Source organism: Elaeis guineensis, chromosome 2, assembly GCF_000442705.2.
Source record: "Elaeis guineensis isolate ETL-2024a chromosome 2, EG11, whole genome shotgun sequence".
Lineage (NCBI taxonomy): Eukaryota > Viridiplantae > Streptophyta > Magnoliopsida > Arecales > Arecaceae > Elaeis > Elaeis guineensis.
Genome location: NC_025994.2, coordinates 2,184,847 through 2,211,450, shown reverse-complemented (window position 1 = coordinate 2,211,450; position 26,604 = coordinate 2,184,847). Strand labels below are relative to the sequence as shown.

Here is a 26,604-nt window from a genome sequence, read left to right as displayed (position 1 = left end):
ACTCACCAAGCCACTTCTCAAACCACCATTTCTTCGGTCTCCAACATAGCTTTTTACCAACACAACCACCAGCCATCGGCATTTTTTCTTTTGCCTATTGTAATATCTAAAAGAACATTATGCACATTTTCCTCACTAACAGTAGATCTTAAATAGGCTGCTTCCAAATTGTCACCTTTCAGTGGAACTGGCAATTTCAGACAGAGAATAAATGATGAAGCATGCCGAGACAGAAGTTGAACCTACATATGAATTCTGTAGTTGCAAAATTATGCAGGTTGGTTAAAGAACTCGTGTATTGCTTGTCTCTTCCTACTCAACTACTAGAGGTGGCAAAGGTCCCTTCATTAGAATTAAGCCAGGTTTGCAGTATTTACAAGACAAAAAATGCCTAATTCATGCTGCATTTATTCAAGAAACCTCCATGAATGAGAAAACCACAAAAAGGGAAAACAAAAAGAACCTAAAATATGTCAAGATGAACATTCGAAAAACATCTAAGTATTAAGAATAACAGATACAACATCCTTTGATCATAATCTTATGCACGAGACTCGATGTGCATGTAGCCAGCTGCTAAGAAGAACCGGACTCTCATCACAACAGTGCTGGCACTTTGTCAGATGGCACTACACTGCTAAAAATGGCATTGTAAGATGTTTACCTACCCGATTATGCTACAGGCTGCAGCTGTTCTTTCAAACGTGAAATCAGTTTAAATGTTTCCTCTGCTTCGACCTGTCGACGGATATCGGTCCTTGATGCTCTGTCTGGATGGAACTTCAACAATGCTTGCTTATAGGCAGCATTAACCTGCCAGAAAAGAAGACTCAGGACTTAAAGGGAGAGAAGAAACAACTACCACGACCCAAGAAAGACTCGAGGTGAAGATGGGATAAGTTTGTCAAGACATCTCTATTCTGCCAATTTCTTTGTTTCTATGGTTTGGTTTTTGCCCATTCATTAGCTATGAAGAGATAGGACTATTGACTACAAACACGATAACTGAAAAACTTTAAGTGGAACCAAGCAAACCACAATTAGAGCTATGGTCTTGGTGTATCGTACATGCCATGTATGTCATGTTACATTCGCATGGGACAGCAGAAGGGAAAAAAGAGAAACCTCTACTTTTGCATAAACAAGTAGCACTAAAGCCTATGACAATGATACATTGGTGAATTTTACCAATACTAAATTTTTTATCTCTTGTTTTCTCCAAGGATACTAGGGATTTCCACATTTTTCCATCAGATTAAGCTCTTTTGCTACAAAAAATGTGATGTGGCATCATTAAGATTTAAGACTACAGAATGTAAACATGCTGCAAGTTTAGGGAACTATACAGCAATCTTCAACCTGTTTCACACAACTATACAGCAATCGGCATCTGAATTAAACACTGATCTACTACTTAAAAGAAAACAATAGCCGAAGTTGTTTCACTCTAAAATAAGATATGAAACAGTGGCAGATCTGCTGGTTTTAATCAGATCTGATTAATAAATAACTTGATGTAGGACCCTTTTCCCCACTTTCTCATTCTTCCATTTATTCTCTCTCCCCAACACTCCTCAACCTAGTTTCCTTATTTTAAGCAAACTCAACCATGTTTTCTTTCTTTTCTGTGCTAAACACAGCAGTTAAACATCAGATATCTCACTGATAATCAGATTTCTCCTCTTTTTTTGTTCCTAGCTACTTACATTTCAATTTTTTTTTTATTTTCCCATATATTTCTTTAAAAATCTTTTAAAAAATATATATATTCAATCCACAATCCAATCCAATCTGACCCCTTCTGCAATTTACAATCCGATCGCAATCATTAAAACATTGGGCCCCTATTATCAATCATAGAGTTGACAAGAACAGCTACCTTCGGCATAGTTTCCTAGACTAACCTCTTTAAAATCCAATCACGATTGACTCTCATTAAATTAATACCATGAGACGCTTGTCAAACACTGTCCATGGAATAAACAACAGAGAAAAGTATCCTGTTGTGGAAACAAAACAGCAAGAAAACTTGGGTTCATACAAGTGCATGTCTCGATATCATATTCATCATATATGTCTTAACATATGATCAGGCTTTCAAGCTATAAAACTAAATCCATAAGCTTAAAATGAGAAGTTTCCTTAGACTACTAATAAGAACCCTGCTAAAGTCATTGATCAAAAGAAGACGAAACATGTACACAATTTTAGCCGCTTGGATCTATTTTGTTTGGTTGGCTGGTACCAGTCTACATGCAAAAATAGTAGTTCAATGCATCATACTCTCCAAAATAATTGTCAAAAGCAAAAATCATCCTTAAGGTGACTGGACCCTTATATCGCCTGAGGCGCTACACACCAAAAAGGCGCTCACTTAAAAAAATCAAGGTGCTGATTTGAAAAAGTTCAATAAATATTAAAAATAAATACTATATATAATGAACACAATACAAGCATTATAGCATTGGTTATTCAAGTTTCCATATCAAAAATCATAATTGTCTTGTATACTAGATATTATGTTTCACATCATATCAGAATACCACTTCACATAATGATGTTTTTAAACAAAAGCCAAACAACTATCAGACCCTTTGGAAGCTTTAAAATTCAAGTACATATAGCAAAATACAACTTCCAAAAAAATGTTTGATGTTTCTAAACTAAACATAACGCAAAAAAGTAACAAATAACATCCTAGAGTAGCCCTTGACTCCAATAAACCAAAATAACCCCTCAAACTAGAGCTAATAAAACTCTAAAAGAATAGGCAAAAAGGGGAAAGGCAGAATACTACTGGACATTGGATAAGCACTTGTCTAAATGCTTTCTGCTTTGTCCCAGGTGCTTGCCTAGGCATTGCGTTTGTAAACCTGCCTTGCCTGAGGATTGTTGACACACTCAGGGCTTCCTCATCTTGCCTAAGAGCCTAGGTGAGCGCTTTTGAAAGCATTATAAATATTGAATTGGAAATTAAATGGCCCAGCTCTACATATTTGGATACAATTTGTGTCCAGCTACTCATCAATTTGGTCTTTAGAAAAATAGTGGTTCAAGGATTCAGCTTTATTATTTGTTCTTTTTTCTTTGATAAAAGCTGGGAGGAAGTCCAATCAATGATAATATGATAGCTTTATTATATGTATTCATTCCAAATGAATAGGGTTCACTTTGAATAGGACTAGACAATGTTTTGATCAGCAATATATATTTTACTTTCAATTTTTATTTCCAATTTTAAAGGCTGTAAGCAAAAAGTTAGGAGTCATCGAGATATCTGAGTACAAAAATATTATACGTGGCCTGTGAAACATTGTGACAAGATAGAGTAATGAATTAAATAAGGAAACCAACATATAAAAATCATAATCAGTTGATAACAAAAGAACAATTTTGTGAATCAACGATGTTGTGAATCAGTTTTTGCAGACTAAATTCTCTAATACCATAGCATTAGGTCACTATAAGGGATATGAACATTTTAGGTTTTCATTAGCACTTAAAGCAATTTTAAGGTTGATAATCTAAATTTGAGGTTGATAGGTACTTGCACTATAACGATAATAAGGAGAATTGACATATAGATTTATGATTATCCACAATTTGATATGCTAATTAATACATTTTAAAACAATAAAAAAAGAAAGAAAGAGTGACTTATAGATACACCCTAATTTCTCAGAATATAAACACATATGGACTCTAAAAAAAGATGATTTCTGTCCAAGAAATGTTCTCCAAGTGTTCCAATGGATATGCTTTTATGTTTCTTAGACATGACAGCATCAATTTGACCGCTGGAGATTATGGTGAACAGTTCCTACGATTCAAAACTTTCTTGTGACAAATTCAAGATTCTTCATACACTAAAAACCCTTCAAAAAACCAAATGGATTTTGCTTGGTGTCCAATGTCAATACATCAATTAGGTGGAAAACTACAACCAGAGCCATCACTAGAACCTAATATTCATTAAGTAATGACAAAACACTCCATAAATTACATCTCTGCTGTCTACATATTACTAAAAACAATTATCAATATCATCAGAAAATCACTAGTTAAATAGTTCAATCATAACAAAATATGTAACACACCTCATGTGACAAGGGAAAAGGACCCCCTTCAACATGGATACCTAATCCACGCAAAAGAGAAGCCATGTCTCGGTATCTCCCTTCCATTTTGTCAAGCTCCTTCCTTACTTCAGCACGAAGCTTTTCTTTCAGATGTATAATTTCCTCATCCTGAAATTAGCATGTACCATATTGTAAATCAGAAAAAGAACATAAAAGGGACACAAAGGCAAAAAAATGAATTGTTGCATCATATTTAGCAAATTTACCAAGGACATGATTAACAAATCAAATAAATAGGCTATACATGAAAAGAAATAGGAAACATGAAAGATAGTAGTACTTGTACAAGGCCATGGTAAATAGTATTTCCAAACCTTTTTCTGCAATTCCCGAATTTCTTCTAGACGCTGCTTTTGCCTCTTCTCCATTTCCATGAGACGCGAATTTTCTGCCTTTCTTTTCTTCCGCAACCTTTGTGCTTCTTCTGCCTGCAAAAAGCAACAAGATCAGTTGAAATCAAGCACAACAGTAAGTACATACTAATTAAACAATGAAAGAGGTGATAGAAAACACGAGGATAGCAACTCTCCATTTACAAGTTTAATCTTTATGATCATGCTTTGATCACTACTAAGGACTAGCCCTTCCCCTTATTTGAACTTTCTCTTTCTGAGCCCCTCAACCCTTCTTTCCCTACACATGAACTAGAAGAGGCTAACTCATGTACACAACCATGATCAGCAACTCTAATTTCAATTATTTCAGTTAAGTTTGACACACCACTATAAACTATTTGCAACTGTCAGTAGTTTATCTCTTCAAAATAAATGCCATAGATGAGATCGTAATTGATTGTCTTCTCATTCAGAAAATGGTCTTGAATGAAGTGGCATTTTTCTCACTCACAATTTTTGCAGATTTCTGTTTCAAACATCGCATGAATCATCACCTCTTCCTTGATTCCCTTGTAGGGCTGCAAACGAGCCCAAGCTTGAATTATTCAGGCTTGACATGCCATATCAAAGGATGATATGAGACCGAACCCAAGCTTGAGCCAAACCGAGTTACAAGCTTGGCTAAGGAACTCATACAAGCTTATAATCAAACTGAAACTAGCTTCCAGCTATGTGTTAGTTTGGGACTATTCAAGCTCAGACTTTTATGAAGCCTCAATGTGAGGCTTGAGTTTGGGCTGCTCCTAGTCAAACAAGGTTAAACAAGCTCCAAGATGAAGTTGTTTATGAAGAGCTTGCCCCTTTTGTTGATAATTTCCGTCAAAGTAGAAATCAAAATATAACTTCATTATTTCAACGCCCATGTTGGTGGATTAGCAATAGAATGATCTTCTCCAACACATGGAACAAGCTTTCTTCAAACATAGAATGAGTTTTCTACCAACAAACCTTGTAAAATAAATGGTGATAAAAAAAAATGCAACAACACAGCCTTATATTTTCATTTCATTAAGGGACACATATTCCAACATGTCTAAAACATTTCTCTCAATTTCAATTTACAAACCTAAGCTTTCTCATCTAACTCTTTGAACTTTCAATTTCAAAATGAAACCAACATGCACACTGCTTACTAGTGCTTCCACATAATCACACATTCTTATAGCATCTTATTTGATTCTATATGATATTCCTCAAGCATAAAATTTTTCTGATTCTTTTAATGTACTTCTCTTGTTGTGGCATACTTCTCTTGTTGTACTGCACACCACTTAAGCACTGCCATATTTTCTGCACTCACCATATGTCCATAAGCCCTCTTTAATACCACAACATTCTAATTGGTACAACCTTATTTTTGTCTTATGAAATTTCCCTTGCACCTCAAAGGCTTATAGAACAATCTCCTAATACAGGGAACAACAAGAATCTCTCAACTTCATCAGCCCCACTCTACTCCTACTAGATACACAATCTTCAATGTCTCCCTTCTTTGGTATAGTAGGTCCAAGATATAAACCTTTACTGAAGAATAAATATGGTTATATAACTATCAATTTCAAATAAATTTCTGTCATCACCTTTTGAATAAATATAGGAAGATTGTGGAAAGACTCTTTCACTAAAGTAGCACAAGCACATGGTCAGAAGCACACCTAAGGCACGCCTAAGCCACAAGGCACAACCTGGCACAACCTCAACATCTCGCCTATCTCAAAATTGGGTGATTTTATCCAGATAAACAAAAAAATTACACTATCTGTGCACCTTGCTAAGGTGCAAAAAAGGTGCCCATTTGTCATTGTGCATGTTGTGCGGGTCTGCATATGACTATGGAAGGTTATGGCTGTGCTATGTGTGTTGTGCTCTATATGGCTATTTGTGTGGATGTGTTGCATGTTTGTATTTGCATTTTCATGACTGTTTGTGGATGTGGCTGGAATCAAGTTTTGTATTTGTAAGTCAACCTTACGTGCAAGTATCGGGAGCAGGTGCGGAATGGGTGCAAGTGTAGGTGCAGGAAGTAGATATCTTTAAATCATTTTTAGTAAGAAAACACTTAAGAAGCAGGTGTGGGATAAAGATTAAGAGAAAATTCCAAACCAAGTGATTCTAACTACTAAGATCAGGATTTGCGTAGCTTTTGTGTTATTTTATTGTCAGATATGTTTAATACAAAGATAGATATGAACAAACACAAGCACAAACATGTGTGCCTCACATGCTCACTTTGGGCTTCGTGCTTACGACCCAATACACCTTGGCGCCTAGTTATCCTAGAGCTTTTAATAACTTTGGCATCAATGTCACTGAAGTAGGTGATAAGGTGGGGATTACAGCACTTACGTCTAACCCACCAAGAAAATCCATCATCTTCTATGTTCACCAAAAGGATTGTGGATCATAATAGGCTGATTGAATGCATAATTTTGCATGTTAAGAAGCTGTCAAATGGTAGTAGGCACCTTGTTTGCAATTCAAAATTAAGCCAAAAGTTGAACAAGTTTTGCTTTAAACCAAGGTTCCCCAGACCAGTACCAAAGGGGATACCAACCGGTGATCAGTTTGACACAATACGTTCCATATTGTGCCATTCTAGGGTGTATGGACACAGAGAGCTAGAGAGGGAGGGGGAGAGAGAGAGGGACAAGGAAAGAGAGGAAGAGAGAGGGAGCAAAAAAGAAAGAAAGGAAGGGAGGGAAAGAGAGGGAGAGGAATGGAGGAGAGAGAGACTATCCATGGTCCCCAGCTAGGGAGGAGAACAACCACCATTGGCAAGGAGACAAAACCCTAAGGGAGTGAATCTAGGGTTTTCTCTTCACCCTCCATCGAGAGAGGGATGGAGGGAAGGGAGATGGTAGGACTTAGCAGTGAATGAGAGGAGCAGTATCAAATCCATCGCACCTTTTGGGGGGGATGTGCTATCACTCTCTCAAACTTGCGAGGAGCTATGAGGAGATCGAGAGTCCTATATATACCCTTCCCACCAACAATAAAAAAGGAAAAAAAAAGAACCATTGCTCTCTAGAACCCTCTCTCTTTCTCGAACCATCACTCCTTAACCATCTTGAATATAATAGCTGAACCATGCCGGCATCCAACCAATCTAGTTCAGTACACCACAACCTGACTAGTTCGGCATAGTTCAGAAATCCTTGCTTCAAAGTATTGACAATAAAGTGTTTTAAAAAAAATCTCCACAATTGCTTCATCAAAACATGACAAATATTGCAAAAGTATCTATATGTTAGAATTCCACAATGATAATATGGTTCTTTTATACAAGGTCCTATAGTCCAGACTTGGATTGTCAACACCATATCTTAATTTTACTGCATCTAAAGGTGAGGAAGGCCCAACTAGACAAAACACCACAGCTAGACTGCACATAATAGGATCAACTTGACCATTCCAGAGGGTGGAGTTTCTAATGCATATATGGTCATTGAACATGGAAATGCAAAGGTGAATGGTCATAGATGTACATGATAAAGTCTTTGCCTTATATCTCAATAACAATTAGAAAATCGACTGCGATTGTTTGAAAAGTGTTTAAAATAAAAACAAAGGATTTGAGGGATGTCTCAATAGAAATGAAAATGAATTTGATGGCTTATAGAATACATAAGAGAGAAACAAAATAGTGTAATCAATCTAAAAAATGCAAGGGAGGGCATAACCTCCCCTCCCCCCCAAACACACACGCATGCGCGCGTGCACACACAGAGAGAGAGAGAGAGAGCAAATGTTTAAGGTCCTAGACAAGAATAATACCAAGGTAGAGAGAAAGGGAAGAAATGGAATTAATAAAACTACAATATAGAAGCAAAAGGACATGGTTTATGCGGTATGCTGAGCAAGCATATTTTAATAAGTTGGGTGCTGATGTAAACTTAATTTTTCAATGGCAGGTGCACTAGTTCATGCATAGTTATGCTAACTTGCACTAAAAAAAGGAATACAAAGTATAATAATGAGATGGACAAAAGAAGATCAGAAAGGACATATTTGAGGATAAGTTAGATGCAATGGAAAATTTTCTCGATGATAAAGCAAACCCAATTATAAAAGAATTTAAAGATGACACAAGTTTCTTCTATATATCATTTTTAAGGGTATTTACAATCTTTCAAGAGCTTAATATTCGCATTAATTAAAAGGGGAAATAGAGAGAAAGTACTACACTACCAAATGAAAAGGTAACCAGAAAGGAGCGGAGGAAGATATAGAGAGATTCAGAAAAAGATGCTCAGGTGACAGCACTTGTGAAGTATATTACTCAGAAAGAAATGTCATATACATCAGGAATGTACATGACAACAATGCCCCATTTTCCTATTCAGTTGGCAGTAAAACACAACTCTTGATAGTATAATATATAAGAATTAAAAAAAAATCAGAAAAAAATGACTATGACAAGAAAACTTTTTGAACCCAAGACCAAGGCAATGGCCCAGTCATTGATAGTCAACATCCAATACTGATCACACAAAGAAATACATGCCAACTTTGTACTTTGCACACCATTGTGAAAGTTAACATGAGCCAAATTATGGATCAAACATATGAACTCCAGTTACATTGTGCTTGTAGTACCACTAGGTATACCGGTAGGTGCAGTTTTTGCAACATGAAACATTAATAAATGACATTTAATCCCTGTTCTTTGAAAATTTTACCCATACCCTTCAATTTTAATCGCCTTTTATGTTTATCCCAGGCCTTCTGCAAACTTGAGTACAGTTATGTACAAAATAGTCAACTACATTCATAAGCACGCATAACTGTATGCAAGACATTCCCCTAACTGTGTAAATGGATCCAACATAAAATAGTAACTGTGCAAGGATTAAACATTGTTAGAAAGCACATTTAACATGTGTCATTTGACATATGTTATTTCCTATTATTTCTTTATGTTTATAGTTCTTCCATTATTGTATTTTTTTTCTTATTGTATTTTTATAAGACTTCCCTCTTTAAGGAAATCCTATTGATGTACACTCCTATATATAGGAGTACAATCCCTTATTGTATTTTTCCATATAAGACTTTCCCTCTTTAGGAAAATCCTATTTCTGTACACTCCTACACATAGGAGTACAATCCCTTATTGTATTTTTTCTTATGAGACTTTCCCTCTTTAGGAAAATCCTATTTCTGTACACTCCTATATATAGGAGTACAAAATCATGGAATAATATAGATCAATTCTCTCCCATTTTCTGTTTCATGGTATCAGAGCTTAGGATTCTCTAAGTAAGATCCACCACCATCTCTTCTCCTATCACCTTCTCTACTCATACATCAGCCTCTCCTCTCTCCTTCAACTTCTTTCTCGTTCTTCTTGTTTTTGTGCTGATCTAGATAAAGGGACTTCCTCTACTGAGTGACCTTAAGGAGGAGGCATCGCTTCTTTCTCCTTTCTCGATCTACCAGGATCGGGTCTCCAGCTCGCTGCATAAATATGTTCTGTGGCTTGCCATCAGTTTAAATGCCTTTTGTGCCTGCCTATATGTAGTGATTTTGGTCTATCGAATCTACTACATTGACTGCCTGCCTTCATACTAATTTGATAGCTAATACTACTCCAACAATACCTTCAACTGTTGGATCTCTGCCTCCTTCACATCTGCAAGGTCTTACTACCATTAAACTTAATAGTAAAAACTATCTTGTATGGGCTCGAGTATTCAAGGAGTTTGTTAGCGCATATGGCAAGCTTCACATTCTAATTGATGATCCAGTTCCTTCTAATGATGTGAAGTACAAAGATTGGCTCAAGGACTCATGTATTTATACTTGGTTGCCGAACAGTATGGAGTCAGATGTTAGTGCTAATGTAGTGTTCCTAAACACTGCTAAAGAAATTTGGGATGCTCTTAAGGTAGGGGTGGACTGGGCCGGGTTGGGCGGGCCGGCGGGTCCTACCTCTACCCGAGCCCAACCCGAAAATTATTTTTAGACTTCGTGCCAGGCTTAAGCCCGATAAATCCATAAAAACCCTAGCCCGAGCCCAGGAGCCGGGCCCGATCCAAAGCCATTTGGGCCAGCCCAAGCATTGTTTGGCTCGAGCCCACGCCCGCCCACTCCCGCTCCCTCTCCTTCGTCTTATCCTCCACTACCACCATCGAGACCGCCTTCTTTGCCAACTCCACCCCCTCCCAGTCCATGACGGCTCCGCCACCATCACTATGCAAGGCCGGCCTCCTTTGCGACGGGGACCACTGAGAGGTGAAGATTAATGATATCGTCGGCAACAAGATCATCGTGATCCTCCATAAATGGGTCAATTACGGCAAGGGGTGTTGGCCCCATGGTTCATCCCCCATGATGGCATCCTCTCCTATTATAAGATCCACGGGTCCGATCAGATCGAGGTCAACTGTGAGACCAAGAAGGGGCCCAAGGTCATCGGGGAAGAGTCGATGCGCTGCTTGTACCACAGCAAGAATGGCCAATCCCATCTGCCCCGCAAACCCTTCGGCGAAGTCGACCTCGAGACAAGCAAGAAACCAATCCCTTCTCTCCCTATCCACCCTTCAGATCCAATCCCATCTTGGTTCCTCGATTTTTTTCCTCTCTTCCAGTGAAGTCTCTCGGAGAAAAATCGCCGCCCATGGGTGCCTTTCTCCGACCCTGCCGTGCCTTTCTTGGTCCCCCTATAGAGCTTCACCGCCCAACAAAGCCAACCCGACGATGCATCTCCTCCGAAGAAATAAAGAACGGAAAAACTATACCTTATAGTCGGGCTCAGGCTCGGGCACGGACTGGGCCAATAGTGAGCCCAAGCCTGGCCCGAAAATGAAATGGGCTATATTTCTGAGCCCAGACCCGGCCTTATTTTATTCGAGCCTAGCTCGAAGCCCGGCCCACAGTCGAACCGGTCCAAAGCCCATCGGACTGGCCCAAAGCCCATCGGGCCGGCCCAAGCCCATTTCCAACCTTATTTGAAGGAGATGTATTCTCATGCTAAGAATTTATCTAGAGTATTTGAGTTATCTCAACAACTATTTTTCCTACGCTATACTGATTGATCCTTAGCCAACTTCTATGCCAAGTTCAAAAGGCTCTGGGATGAGCTCAATATTTATCAGCCATTAACTACAGATGTAAATGTAATGAAGCAGCAACACAAGGAGTTTCAAGTGGTTCAGTTTCTGGCTGCCCTTCTTCCTGAGTATGCTCATGTCTGTGATCAGATTCTTGGTGGTGACTCCTTACCTTCCTATATTCTGTTTTTTCTCATCTTCAGTGAGTTCCTGCTCCACTTTCAAAATCTGAAACTACTTCTGTTGAGTCTTCGGCACTTGTTGCTGGTAATCATGGTCGCAATTTCTCGTCCAGCCGCAGTTGTGGATATGGCCAAGGGGAAAACTGTGGTCGTGAGACTAGTTCTAGTGGATGAAAATGTACTTACTGCGGCCGCACTAATCACGAGAAGAAGTGCTGGGAGAAGCATGGTAAGCCTGATTGGACTAACCAAGTTATTGCTCCAGAGTCAAGGTGAGCCGAGACTACTGTTGCACCCACTAAAGTCGCTTCTGATACTTTGACTATTTGTGCAGACTTGAAACAATTGATCCGCCAAGCAACTCAATTGTCTTCTGCTTCTTCTTCCTCGACTCCTCCCGTAGCATCCTTTGCCTTAGGTAGCACTGCTCTCTTGTCTGCCACCGCATCTACGCCTTCCTTTTGGGTCATTAACTCAGATGCTACATCACAATATATCAAGTGACTCTAAACTGTTCTCTTTATTTTCTATTTCAAACAATCACCCTCCTATCTTTCTAGCTGATGGCAAACAATCATCAGTATCTGATTGTGGTTCTGTATCACCCGCTTCCTCTTTGTCAATTTTCTCAGTTATTTATGTGTCTAAATTTTCAGTAATTTTTTTGTTAGTCAGTTCTCTTACAAAGTCTTTAAACTGTTCCATTACCTTCTATCCTTCTTATTGTGTTTTTCAGGATCTCTTGATGAGGAAGAAGATTGGTGGGGGGCATGAAGGTGCTGATAGCCTGTATTACCTGGATATTCCAAGATCAAGAGCTCTTTCATCTGTGGTGAGTCCTCAGCAATGGCATTATCGGCTTGGGCATCCATCTCTTCAAAAACTGCATCAAATTGTCCCTCTTAGCCAGTCATTAGTCTTGTCCAATTATGAGGCTTATCAGCTTAGAAAACACTACAGGTCAATATTTCCAAGGAAAGTCAATAAAACTAGTACAAGATATTTGAGTTGGTTCACTCTGATATTTGGGATCCTTCTAGAGTTAAGAGTTGTACTGGTCATAGATATTTTGTGACTTTATTGATGATTTTTCTCGTACCATCTAGGTGTTTCTGATAAAGGAACGATCTGAGATTGTTTGTCTTCAAAAATTTTCATAAAAAAATAAAGATGCATTTTTCTACTGATATTTGTTCTATTTGTACTGACAATGCTCTTGTATTTGTCCAACAGCACTTAAATACATTTTGTGCCTCAAATGGAATTCAACATCAAACTTCTTGTGCGTACACTCCTTAACAAAATGGGATAGCTGAGCAAAAAAATCGCCTTCTTCTTGACATTACTCGCACCATTCCTTTTCACATGCATGTACCTAAAACATATTGGGGAGATGGTGTTTCGACTGCTTGCTTTCTTATTAACCGTATGCCATCTTCTGTACTTCAAAATAAAATTTTCATCCAATTTCTATATCCACATCGCCCATTATTTCCTTTGCCTCCTCGTACATTTGGATGTGTAGTTTTTGTCCATGATCTTCAACTGGGCTTGGACAAACTATCTCCCAGAGCCATCAAATGTGTTTTCCTTGGCTACGCCAGAAACCAAAAGGGGTACAGATGCTTTGATCCTGTGAGTCATAAGGTATTTGCCAGTGCTAATGTCACATTCTTTGAGGAGCAGTCTTACTTTTCATCTGTAAGAGAATCTTTGTCTCGTGAGTTACTGGTTCCATCAACACCTATCCTTGCTCCGGTGTTCCTTTCCACTTCAAAAGAGCTTGCAATTATGCCAACTGCTATTTCTCCACCACCCCTGAAGGTGTATACTCGACATCCACAGAATCCGGTCCCAACACTTTTGCCACCACCATCTTCACCCTCGGAAAGCGGTCCAATATCTTCACCATCTGCATCAGATTTGCATCTTCCTATTGCCATACGGAAGAGTAAACATTCTTCTACTCAACATTCTATTGCTTCATTTGTTTCTTTGGATCACCTTAGTCCTGCCCTTCGATAGTCTTCCTTAGCCCTTTCTTCTATTTCTATTCCTAGAAATGCAGAGGAGGCACTATCTCACCCTGGTTGGCGACACGCAATGCTAGAGGAAATGTCTGCCTTAGAGAGCAGAGGCACTTGGGAGTTGGATCTCTCCACCAACTGATTGTGAGGTTGTTGGATGTCGTTGAGTTTTCTCCGTCAAGTATCTGTCCGATGGCATCATTGAAAGGCTTAAAGCATGATTGGTTGCAAAAGGATATTCTCAGATGTATGTATTGATTATTTTGAAATATTCTTTCCTGTGACCCGTCTCAACTCCATCCGAATTTTGATTTTTGTTGCTGTTAACATGGATTGGCCGCTATATCAACTTGATGTGAAAAATGCCTTCCTCTACGGCAATCTTGAAGAGACGGTGTATATGGAGCAACCTCCGGGGTTCGATGCTTAAAGGGAGAGCTCTAGAGTATGTCGCCTAAGGAAAGCAATATATGGGTTAAAGCAAACTCCGAGGGCTTAGTTTCAGAAGTTTAGTCAGATTATTTGTCAATTTGGCTTTATCAAAACTCATATGGACCATTCAATGTTTATCATGTGTACCTTCGTTGGAGTGGTCATCCTAGTTGTCTATGTGGATGACATTTAATCTCAGACAATGACCAAGCTGGCATAGAGGCAACTAAAAGACACTTGAAGCAACATTTTGCTACCAAAGACTTGGATAGGCTGAGGTACTTCCTTGACATAGAGATGGCTCGAAATCATCAAGGACTTGTACTTTCTCAGAGAAAGTATGCTCTCGATCTACTACAAGAGATGGGCATGCTTGGTGCTCGACCAGCAAATATTTCTCTAGACTAAATAGAAGCATTCTAAAAGAAGATTCTGAAGAGCAATCAGACAAGACTGCATACAGGAGACTGGTTGGTAAGCTTATTTACTTAATAATTATCGATCTGATATTTTGTTTGCAGTTGGTGTTGTCAGCCAGTTTATGAACAAGCCCAAAAATGCCATTGGGAAGCTGCATGTGGCATTCTTAGGTACATTAAGAATGCTCCCAAACTTGGACTATTTTACAAAAAGAATAACCATACTAATATAGTTGGTTATTCTGATGCTGATTATGCTGGTTCGAAGATAGACAGACGATCCACTTCTGATTATTGTACATTTGTTGGAGAAAATCTTGTGACTTGAAGGAGTAAGAAGCAAGACGTGGTGGCTAGATCTAATGCAGAAGCAGAGTATCAAGCTATGGTTCATACTACTTGCGAGTTAATCTGGGTGTATTCCTTAATAACGAAGTTTGGATTTCAGCATGATAAAACCATTCCTATGTATTGTGATAATCAAGCAACCATTTTCATTGCTAACAACCCAATATTTCATGAAAAAACAAAACACATAGAGATTGATTGTCACTTCATCAGAGATCAAGTCACAAACAAACGAGTATATACTCCGTACACTCATTCTAAAGATCAGGTGGCTGATGTGTTCACTAAGCCTTTAGGAGGTAGCAAGTTCTCTTGTTGCGTGGCAAGCTGGGAATGTTGGATATCTATGCTCCCCATCTTGAGGGGGAGTGTTAAAGAGCATATTTAACATATGTCATTTGACATATGTTATTCCCTATTATTTCTTATGTTTATAATTCTTCCATTATTGTATTTTTTCTTATTGTATTTTTATAAGAATTCCCTCTGTAGGGAAATCCTATTTCTGTACACTCCTATATATAGGAATACAATCTCTTATTATATTTTTTCTTATAAGACTTTTCCTCTTTAGGGAAATCCTATTTCTGTACACTCCTATATATAGGAGTACAATCCCTTATTGTATTTTTTCTTATGAGACTTTTACTTTTAAGGAAATCCTATTTCTGTACACTTTTATATATAGGAGTACAAAATCATGGAATAATATAGATCAATTCTCTCCCATTTTCTGTTTCAAACATAAAACGCTAGTTAACCAAAAAACTGGGTACTATGTTTCCCAAACTAATAATAAAACCAATTAAATCTAAAAACTATAAACCACCAATATTTCCCAATTTTTTAATTCCAAAAATGCCCATATTTGTTTTTACTTTTTATTTTCATGACTTTTTTTAGTACAAATTACAAGGTCTCTTGAATAAAAGTATATAAGATTTTCCTCATTCGATGTGGGTTCATCTTTAAGTGTGATCTTGCCCGTGATCTATATTCATATACAAGGTTCTACAATCTAATTTTACTTACTATAGAAATAAAAAAAGGAAAGAGTTCTAAAGCCTATCCTAGAAGGATTAAATCTCAAACTAGATTTGAGAGTCTCAGAGCAGTAACTTCACACTGAGCAAAGTCTATGCAACCGGTACAATAATACATCACAAGGAGTTCAAGATTTTTCATCACAACCCATCATCTCTCTCAAATTCTATTTTCCCACGTCTCTTTTCTCAGCTCTCATACTTTGCATGGAACCCATACTTTTTATCTACCCAGTCATGCATGCTCAGGATTTCACACCGTTCATAAGAGATTGCATTATTTAACAATCATTGCCACTGAGGTTTTTCATAAAAAGGCAATCTTTATCAATCCTCTAACACATGGAACTAATCAACTTCAGCCTCTTTATCATTATAGGAGTATTGGTTACAGGAAAGAAAATATCCGCACTTAAAACATTGATGTCTATCGTCAATAATGCTAGGATTGAGAGATCTTCATTAATTGCTCTAGACTTATAGATATTCTTAACTAATTCTGTGATTTAATTATTGATATTTCAAAATAAATATTTTAAATTGTTTCATCTGGCCTGTTTTCAACGTAATAATGTTTCTAAGCATGAATCATTACTTTTCTTTGGATGTGCGCTAGCATGTGCAATATACCTAGTAATAAAAAGGACTGCAATAGTTTCCTACTTTTGATCACATTCATCTTCTCTTGCTCCAATCATCACATAATAGGAAAGTGCAACATAATCTGACAAAAACAAGGAACAGAACAAATGGTCCAACATCAATAATACTTTAAAAGAAGTTACATTGTGGAAAAATATAAGCATGCATTCTCATTATTGTCACTTTCCTATAATGGTTTTGGCACTCTCATGGAGCACTTCAGGAAGAAATATTTGCCATTAATTACCAAAAAGAGCTCAGGATAGATGGACGCATGAAAACATAGTAATTGGCTTGGAGATAACACTAAAATCCTGGCTATTCTAACAAATTGATGCAGACAAAAATTAACCATATCCAGAAATCAAGACATAAAACCAAGTCAACATGAAACTGATGAATTTTATTTTAAGAATATGTTAAACCTGAATCTGTAGCACCCGCTGCCTGGATGCCCATTCTTCTTCATCGGCACGTCTATACTCATCAGATTCCTTGTGCTTTTCGCGCCCCCAAATTAAACCATTCTGAATATGAGATAAATCAGGTTTCCTAAATAAGGTGCAAATCCCAGTCGCACCACTTTCTGCATGAGGATTGCAAATTGGTTCTTCAAGAGTGCCTTCCTTGCTATGACAGATGCTCTGATTTCCAAAATCATTTTGTTGTTTATCTGTTGGTGGATCATTGAACAGAACAGTTCGTTCAGGACACAACTTCTTTTCACTTGAGCAGCCAGTTCATGGTCGACAACAGAGTCATGCGGCAATTGGGTCTGACATGAAGGTTGTTCTCCAGGGCAATGTTCCTTCTTGTCCTCTTTCTCCTGAGCAGCAATTTCATGATTAATCATAGGGTCAACTGGTGATTGGGTGTGACATGAAGGTTGTTCTTCAGGGGCATGCTCCTTCCTGTCCTGTAAGCCAACGCTATCAGAAAATAGAACATTACCATCGCTAGCTTTGTGTGGAACTCCAGAATAAGGAGTCACTACATCCTGGAATATGGTTTCACCCTTAGGTTCAGCTGTACCATAACAAGTGTCTACAGGAATTTGTTCATCTTTATCCAGAAAATCAAAATGCCCATCCCTAACACAGACAGAATCTTCCATTTTGAAGTCCTGAAAACAATTATTCTTACAATTAAAGTAGGTTTCATCAGAGGACTGTGCTCTGTGTGAACATTCGTCTGATATCAGTTCTTCCTTCTGGAAATCAAGCCCATCATGACTTATGCCAGTAGAAGGAACTGAATTTGCAGCAGAGTTGTTCTCCTTAATACCCTGAAGAGAATCTTCAGTAAGTTCATCAGCATTGGCCATCCTAGAAGAAGAGTTCTTTCCATTACTTGAACTGCTTGGACCACATTCGCCAGGTACTTCTCCAAAATACTTTGAGTATTCCTTGTCAGACTCATTTACACTTTCTACGTAAACCATATTTTGAGTAGCTTGATCTGACTGAAAGCCAGGATCAGCGCTAGATCCTGAAGCACTAGCCTGATCCTCGGAACCAAATTGGCTCCTCTGTGACATTTTTCGCCTCAAAGCAGCTCTTTCCCACTGTTCGCGGATCTCACCAGAGGCATCTTCCATAATCTCACAATCAGAGTTGTCACTTTCTGAACTGCCTCCTTCAGAAGTGCAAAATCCAGAACTATCACTTTCAGCACCATCTGAGGCAGGATCTAGACCATAACGATTTCTAGAAGAACCACACTTAGGATGCATTTTCACTTTTCCAGTAAATTTTGATGGGGAAGTTCTCTCTCCAACAAAAATTAGACATTCATCGCTATCTGATTCTTTAGACAGTGGAGAGTTGCTGGAGAAGGGGCGAAAAGTGCTGCTCGTGGCAGCATAACGTACATTACCAAGATTCTCATCAATACCTTCCTCTTCATCATCAATACTAATCACACTAGCATAACTATCTCTTTCTTTCACCCTGAAACATCTAGACTTCCGATGGGAACTCTCTGGAACTTCAATGATAACCACATCACTTTTGCCCTTGTCAACATCAATGATCTCCACATTCTCAACACTGCCTTTGCTTTTGCACCTTTCAAGAGTTCTCCTTCCAGGCAGAGTTCTTCGTTGGGAATCACCCCTTGACATTCTCTATGATCACATGCTACAGTGCACAGAGAATATATAGGAATGTCCTAAACCAATTGTTTCAGGCTATTTTGATCACCGAAAGTTTCTGCATCACAGTTTAAAATATTATCAGGAAACCAAATTTAAATCATTTGAAATTAAATTTTTCCAATCATCACATATCCACTTTCTACTTTTTTTCATCTGCCAAAACTCTATCCTCAAAAACTACACATATCAACAACAGAGACAAACCAATAACCCATCCTGTCAATTGGCAAGGAAAGAATATGCATCTAGCATTACTCAGAAGCACAAGAACTGTTGTAGAATTGATCCTGCCACATAAGGAAAGTACAATGAAATGATTGCCAAAAGACATGCATGCAAACTCCCTGAAGAAAACCAGTTCCAATCAACAGATATGCATACCAACCCTCATGAACATCAGGGATAGTGTATATAAACTAGTTGAGTGATAGGAAATGAGCTACTTCAGCCAAAAGTTTCAAAATGCATGATAAATTTAAAAGGTTTTGCCTTCACCTAAAAGAAAAGGCTTTTGTACCCCATTTACTTCAACCAAATCTATCCAACATAAGGAAGAAAGGAACTGGTGGACTAAACTGAAGATGACAACTAGTGATTCGAAGAACTTGTTTTCACCATACTGCAACAAAAAGGAAGGAAAGCAGAGAAATGGCATGAACCTTCAATTCAAAAAGGGGGAATGGGGAAACTGTAAAGTGGAGTCCAACAATGATGACGGTGGAAATTAATGAAATCGATATTCACATCCATTTGTCAAAATGTATTATAAAAATTAACATACTCAAAAAGAGTAAACAAAGTTTTTTTTCTTTTAAGAAACAACAAAAGCAAACTTTACATTTGATATCAGACGTAGTTTCAGGTGCAAAGGAAAGGCAAATGCAGTCAACTACCAAAATATACCAGCCCATCATTTCCAAAATGAATATCATATTACAGTACTAAATTTACTTATAAAGGAAAACGACAACAAAATAGATACAAGAAAGAAAATATTACATTAATAAAAAAAGGGGAAAGAGATTTCCTTTTCCCTTTGCATTTATCAAGTTCTTTTACTTTTAACCTCCAGTTGCCAAAGGAGAAAACATGTTGGACCACTGGACTTGGTAAGCCAACACATGAGTTGTGTCAAATCAAGAACTACCATATGAGCGAAAAACAGCATTTCATTTATGGATATATTAAATGTCGTCATTACAATAAAATGATATATTGATAAAGATTTATAAAATTTAAAATCTTTCAGCATGTTTTCCATTCCAATTTTCACCTTTACCGCTAATCAAAAAAGAGTGCTAATATAAATAGGGGATTCTCATAAGTGCAGGAGATAAAGTGGGTCTCTCAAAATTCAAAAAATCTGAACAAGGAAACATCTAGGAAGTGGATGCGATGATGAGTCTACAAAGTGTACATGCTATCCTAAGCAGAAGTTTTTAAGATTATGAATTAAAGAATACTGGATATTTGAAGAATCTGGCATAGCACCATCACATGAATTGATACATGTTATTTGAAGTCCTAGTCAGTCGAACAATACAAACACTATACATCCGATCCGCAAGGATCATCAAACTCGATGTGGATCATTTTGACCACTACAGATAGCAGGAGAATCACCAGATTCAATATGGATCATCTTAACCACTACAAGTATTTAGAAGGATCACTGACTCAATATGAATCACTTTGACCACCATAAGTACCCGGAGGAACACTAGGTGTGAACTATTTTGACCACTATAAGCAGGACTGGATAGGACCAGGAGCAAGATCATCACATCAGAAAGCCGAATCACATGCCAAACTTCAGGAGCTTATGCCCAATTGAGGTGATCTTCTTTTCTTAAAATATGGTATATTTTCAAGACCGACAACTTTGGGCCAACCCCTTAGGAGGTTGATGGGACCGAATTCCATTATTTGAGCCCGAAATAGACTAGTCAAACTAAAACTTTATTTTTTTGGGATAGGCATTGACTAGATGTGATCTTCCAATCTATGAACAATCAGACTGAGTAATAGAAGAAAAAATTGATGTAGAAATTGAGATCTATCTTTTGTAGGACTTTAGTATTAGTCATTTTTTTAGAGAGTCTTATTCGAATTACGAAAAAAATCCGACCTAAATTATTCAAGGATGAACATCCTAGAAACTAAAAAAAAAATCCGATCTAAATTATGTAATGGCAGACCTCACTATTATAAATAGAGGCTACGTATCTTAATTTATGTGATTTGAAGAATCAATCAATAAAAGAAAACGGACCTAAGACCTAGTTTTGAAACTCTTCTTGAGAGATTCAAGTTGAGTGGATTAAGAAAAATTTTCTTTTTGCCCAATCTAATTAAGTGTTATTAGAGTGTCGGTCCTCTACATCTCTAGAGGCCCTAGTTCATGGTCCAAACATGCGAGCAATACAAGCAATTAAGACTATCTATGCTTCAAGTACATCGAAGGACAAAGATAAGTATGGCTACTAGTTCTATCTCGTTGGATGATAAGATGAAAGTATGTCTCACATAACTAGAGGAGAAGATTGTCCAGCTCACTGCAATCATGTCTCGATTGGCAACGCCTTCAATATAAACACCAGCAACTTCTATCATCAAGATGTCTCTTGCATTTGAAAATGAACATCCTCCATCTAGCGAGGAGGATAAGCAATAAATGGGTATGCAAAATCTCTCTCTTCAATCTTTTAAAGTTAAAGCTCGAAACAGGATCTCCACAAATGATAGGACCTTTGATGCAAAAAACTAGATAACTAGCTAGACTAGTTAGAGATCTACTTTACCATCTATGGATACTTTAGTATCAAAATGTCACTTTTGCCTGTCTCAAACTCTCTTGCTATGCTTATGGTGGAATTTATACATGAGAAACAATGATATTTCTAACATGATATGGAGCAAATTCAGGGACCTAACCAAGAAGCAGTTTTATCCAATCAACCACGAGGAGGATCGATAGATCAAGTGGCAGTACCTACGAAGAAGTATAATCAATCCATTTAGGACTACATTACCGAGTTTCACCAGCAAGCAATCTCCTTCGAAATCTCTATCGACAATCATGCAGTTTTCATGAAGTACAGATCTATATGAGAGCATCCAAGAGAAGCTAAAGTTCTTCAAAGTTGAAGGCATCAACAGAGCCAATAAAGGCTATGGAAATTAAGAAGAAGATCAGCCTAGGAAAGGTAAGAAGGTGACAAATTCAGGAAAAATAGCAAAAATCTAGATAGAAAAGAGAGCAAAGTAAAAAGTACATCAACATGACTCAAAAAATTTATTGTGATCACTACAATCTTTGTGGATACACAAAGAAGTGTTCAAAGCTTCACCCTATGTTGAACCAAAGTGGAAGAAGCCGAAGAATGATAATTTCGAAAAAAAAGAGAAGGTGGTTCTCAATGTTGTAGAGGTTGAGAAGCTATCCAAGCTCCAGTAAGCAGACTCTAAATTGAGCTTGATGTCGACAAAATCCGAAACAACCACAAAGTCTGATCTAGAGGCACAAGTATTCCAAGATGAAAGAGAAGGAGGTTCTCAATGCTGTAGTGGTTGACAAGCTGTTCAGCTCGAGTAAACAGACTCCAAATTGAGTTGATGGTAAGAAAACTAAGACGGCCATTAAGATAGATCTAAAGGCATTAGAGAAACTCTTCCGCTGGAAAATTCAGATAAAGCAAAACATCATCAAGATGATTTTAGATCCTAAAAGTCAAAAGAGCCTCGTCTCTAAAAATCTAGTTCAAAAGCTGAGGTTGCAGACCAAGCCTCAACCATGCCCTTACCCTGTCTATTGGATTCAAAAAAATATTGAGTTGAAGATCACCAAGTGTATACCTTAAAATTCACCATAGCTGAGAGGTATATTGACAAGATAACATATGAAGCAATTGCTTTAGATGTTTGTCAGATCATCCTTGAAAGCTATACCTTTGGAATCGAGATGCAGTCCTCGACGGATGATAGAGGAAATATCATCTCATAGAGGATAAGAAGTTCATAATCAATGCCTTAGAATACAAAGGAACATTGGTGTTGCAACCATAGCTCAAGTGAAGCAACTTGTTGATGGTTTGATGCCTACAACAAGTTTGTGATGATGGTACAAGAAGCTAATAATACTTATGAAAGGCGAAGCTCTCATCCCTCGATCCCACTCATCAATCAATCGAGATCGAGTTGTTATAGTCATTGCCAACGAGAAAGGACAGCAAAGAGCGCACCTACTATAAAGTCTAGATGCAGAAGCAGTGCAAGTGGTTGTCGAGATCTAAGAGTAAAGAAGAGCAAAGATAAAAATCATTCCCAAGCCAAGCCAGATGGTTCAACTGCAAGACAAAGAAGCCGACATTTTCATACCTTCAATTTTGATTTAATAGCAGCTAAATCCCTTAAACAAGGAGAGCTCTAATCCATAAGATCATTAGACTCGATATGGATCACTTTGGCCATCATAAATATCCAAGAGTATCATCAAACTTCATATGGACTATTTCGACTACTGCGAGTATCTAGGAGTATTACAAGACTCAATGTGAATCATCTTGGCCACTACAAGATTCAAAAGGATCACTAGACTAAATATAGATCACTTTAACTACTACAAGAATCTAGAAGAATCGTCAAACTCGACATAAACTACTTTGACCATTACGAGCAAGGTTAGATAGGGTCCAAAAATAATCCCCCACATCAGAAAGTGAAATCGCGTGCCAAACTTTAAGAAACCATAACTTGGTCATATGATACCCAATTAAGATATCTCTTTTTTTTAATTGAGTATCTTTTCAAAATCTACAATTTTGGGCTAATCCTCTAAAAGATTGAATTAGCCCAAAATTCCAAGTTTGGATCCTGAAAAACGGACGGGTCAAACCTAAGTTTAGAGATAGTAAATGCTAAGTGGTCTAAAATAAACACAAATTTCTGGAGAGTAAACACAAACTAGCAAGTGATAAATAAAAAACCGCATGGATGCTCACTTCCTTCCTGCAGTCCACTATAAATAAACAGAAACACATCATAAGCACTAGCTAATTTAGAATAAATACAAACCTCTCAACATAAACACCTAGTCTGCAATAATAGACACAAACACCACAAAAATAAACAAAAACCAAGGGTCACCATATGGACGTGGGTCCCAATAATTAATGACTCTCCCATTCTTTTAATGGCATGGCAGCTACTGTGTGGAGAGAGAATGAGAGAGATGGTTGGAAGATCGCATGGGTGACTGTACTAAGGGACATGCACAAGGATGGATGGCGTGTCCTATCTCATCTCATTAACACCTTGGTTGGGAGAGAAGAATAGAAGAGAAAAGAATAGAATAGGAGAAAAAGTTAATACTTTCTCTTGATTGAGGTTTTTTATAAAAGAAAGGGAAAGAAAAGGAGACAAATAGAGAAAATACAAATCCCCTCTGCAATTTTTTTCTCCTCCAAATCGAGTAGATTTGGAAAGAAAGGAATTGAGAGTTCATGAATCTTTTATAATTCCCATCTTACCCCTTTAATAATGAAGAACAAAATTAATATTACATTTCAATCCTAAGTCTTATTTCAAGCCTTCCACCTAAACCTCCCATCCGATTGAAACTCCTATGGATCAGAAAAATCAATGAAAATAAAATGACAGATGGAAAAATTAAAAGATAAGATCTTTGCTTGGTTCCTTTTTTGGGTTTATTGGATTCCTTTAAAGGGTATAATAGTAAAAGAAGGTTGTAACATTTTTTTTCTTTTCCTTTCTTCTTTGCTTCCAATCAAGAAGGAAAGAAATTATTTTCTTTCTATCTTTAAACTCCCATTCAAGAGGAAAGAAATATACTTTCTTTATTTTCTTTTCTTTCTCTCCATATTTTCTTTTCTTTTCTTTTCTTCCCCAAACTCCCAACCAAGGCGTAATTATTTTTTTAACAACAGTAGTTAATGGCTTATGAGAGAGCTTTGGATTCCTCACGATTCATGTCGAACGGAGGCAAATATGCGGACCAGATTTTGGGCTCGCTACACTCAAGCTTAGTTGATCTCATAAAAAAAAATATGAAAACAGTCCACAATATAAAATTAAAATATAAGGAGAAACTAACCCATTAAATTGTCATTTTCGACACACCAAAAAGAACAGAAGCCACAGTAAAACTGAAATTTTCAGATCCATCTACCTGATTCGAACACATATCCTTAAATTCCCAATCGAGCTCAAGCTAAAATATTGAATAGAATCCATGATAAAAATCAACCCATCATCAATCAGTAGACCAGAAATGGAGACCTATACCTAGCACAGAGAAAATATATTAAGAAATATCGTCTCCATAACATCAATTAAAACTCCAAATAGAAACTGAAACAAAAATTAATTAAGGAAAAAAAAAGTAGAGGAACCAAATAAAGGAGGAATAGCATCACTGATTTATTAATTTTCATTTCTTTCGGGTGGGAAACAAGGGGCGAGCCCCCGGAATCACTCTGTTTACACTTTTTCTTTTTGGTTGGAAACAGGACGCCAGCCCTGACGATTAGAACCCTCTATCCCCACAGGCATCTGGCCGAACCCCATATACATGACCAACAAAAAATTCCCAACATATCTCTCAGCAGAAAGACGGGAAAAAAAAAAAAAGAAAGAAAAACCGACAACGAGAGGAAGAGAGAGAGAGAGAGAGACACGGAGGAGTTACCTTGCAGCCTCTGGGATCCTCGCCGATCTAAGCTGGCCTCTTTCTTGGACTCTAGACGCGGCCGAGAAACGAAGCCCTTTTCTTGCCCTAGGAGCGGAGAGGCGAGAGGGGAAAAAAAACAGGGAGACGCGGGAGGACGGGATCCGGTGTCGATGGTCTTCAACTTAATGCCGCCTCTATTTTCTGCTCCCTTTTTCTCCGTTTTCCTTTCCCTTTCCCTTATTTAGTCGCCGGTAACGGCGGTTGAGTCAAGCCCGGTATGCACGGACGATGGGTCCGATACCATTCAGTGGGCCGGGTTGGGAGAGCATCTAATGAAACGTAACAGGTCGGAGATTTTTACGTATCGGTGTCGGTGGTCGAGATGCCGCTACCGTTACAAACCTACCTTTCTTTTCTTGCCAAGGATTCGCTCGAACAAGTTGGTCACTCTGAGTTGTGCAAAGCACAAGCAGGTGAAGGGGCAGGTTGAGCCGTTGAGGTTGGATGCGTGGGTAGGGAAGTAGAGTTGTTTAGAAGAGAAGAAAGAGGCAAAGGAGGAAGGAAACTTAGGAAGAGATAAGATTCCTTGAGATCCCAAGTATGTGTGACAGGATTCTTGTTATTAAGATTAAATTCTCATTTCCACATTTGGTTTTGATATCCACTTCTGATGTTGAATTTTGGGTTAATAACCATTCCTGGTGAGCTACATTAATCAAGAATCAGAAGTGGATTTGAGTATTGGAGCATGGTAGGTCACTATCTAAAGGTGAGGTAGGAGGACACAGTGTGTTTGCTTAGCAGCCATTCGTCTTCTCCTCTGAAGATGCTGAAATTTGGAAGTCAATAACTGAAATAAATATTAAGGTTATTTTTTGCGAAAGAGAAAGGCCTTGCAATTGAAAGAGATTTCTAATAAATAAGATATCTAACCATCCAACAAGGAACCTGAATATTTTAAAAATACAAATAAAATGGTGGTTATGGTGGTTCATAGTGAGAGAGATCGTGACATCATTCTTAAATCCTTAGAAGTCATAGGAAGATTAAAAAAGTGGTTCTAAAACCCAATGTACTTGTAT

At 37.9% G+C, this 26,604-nt stretch overlaps 1 protein-coding gene across 1 annotated transcript; it reads right to left on the bottom strand.

Moving 5' to 3' along the window:
- Positions 1 to 324: 324 nt before the first annotated feature.
- On the bottom strand, positions 325 to 25,744 carry LOC105033203 (uncharacterized). The gene is given in 7 exon segments (XM_010907888.4): positions 325 to 813; positions 4,098 to 4,247; positions 4,454 to 4,567; positions 17,105 to 17,391; positions 17,394 to 18,889; positions 25,022 to 25,137; positions 25,541 to 25,744. Coding segments are annotated over 5 exon segments (2,100 nt in total). The 5' UTR covers positions 18,802 to 18,889; positions 25,022 to 25,137; positions 25,541 to 25,744; the 3' UTR covers positions 325 to 672.
- Between the last annotated feature and the right edge of the window lie 860 nt (positions 25,745 to 26,604).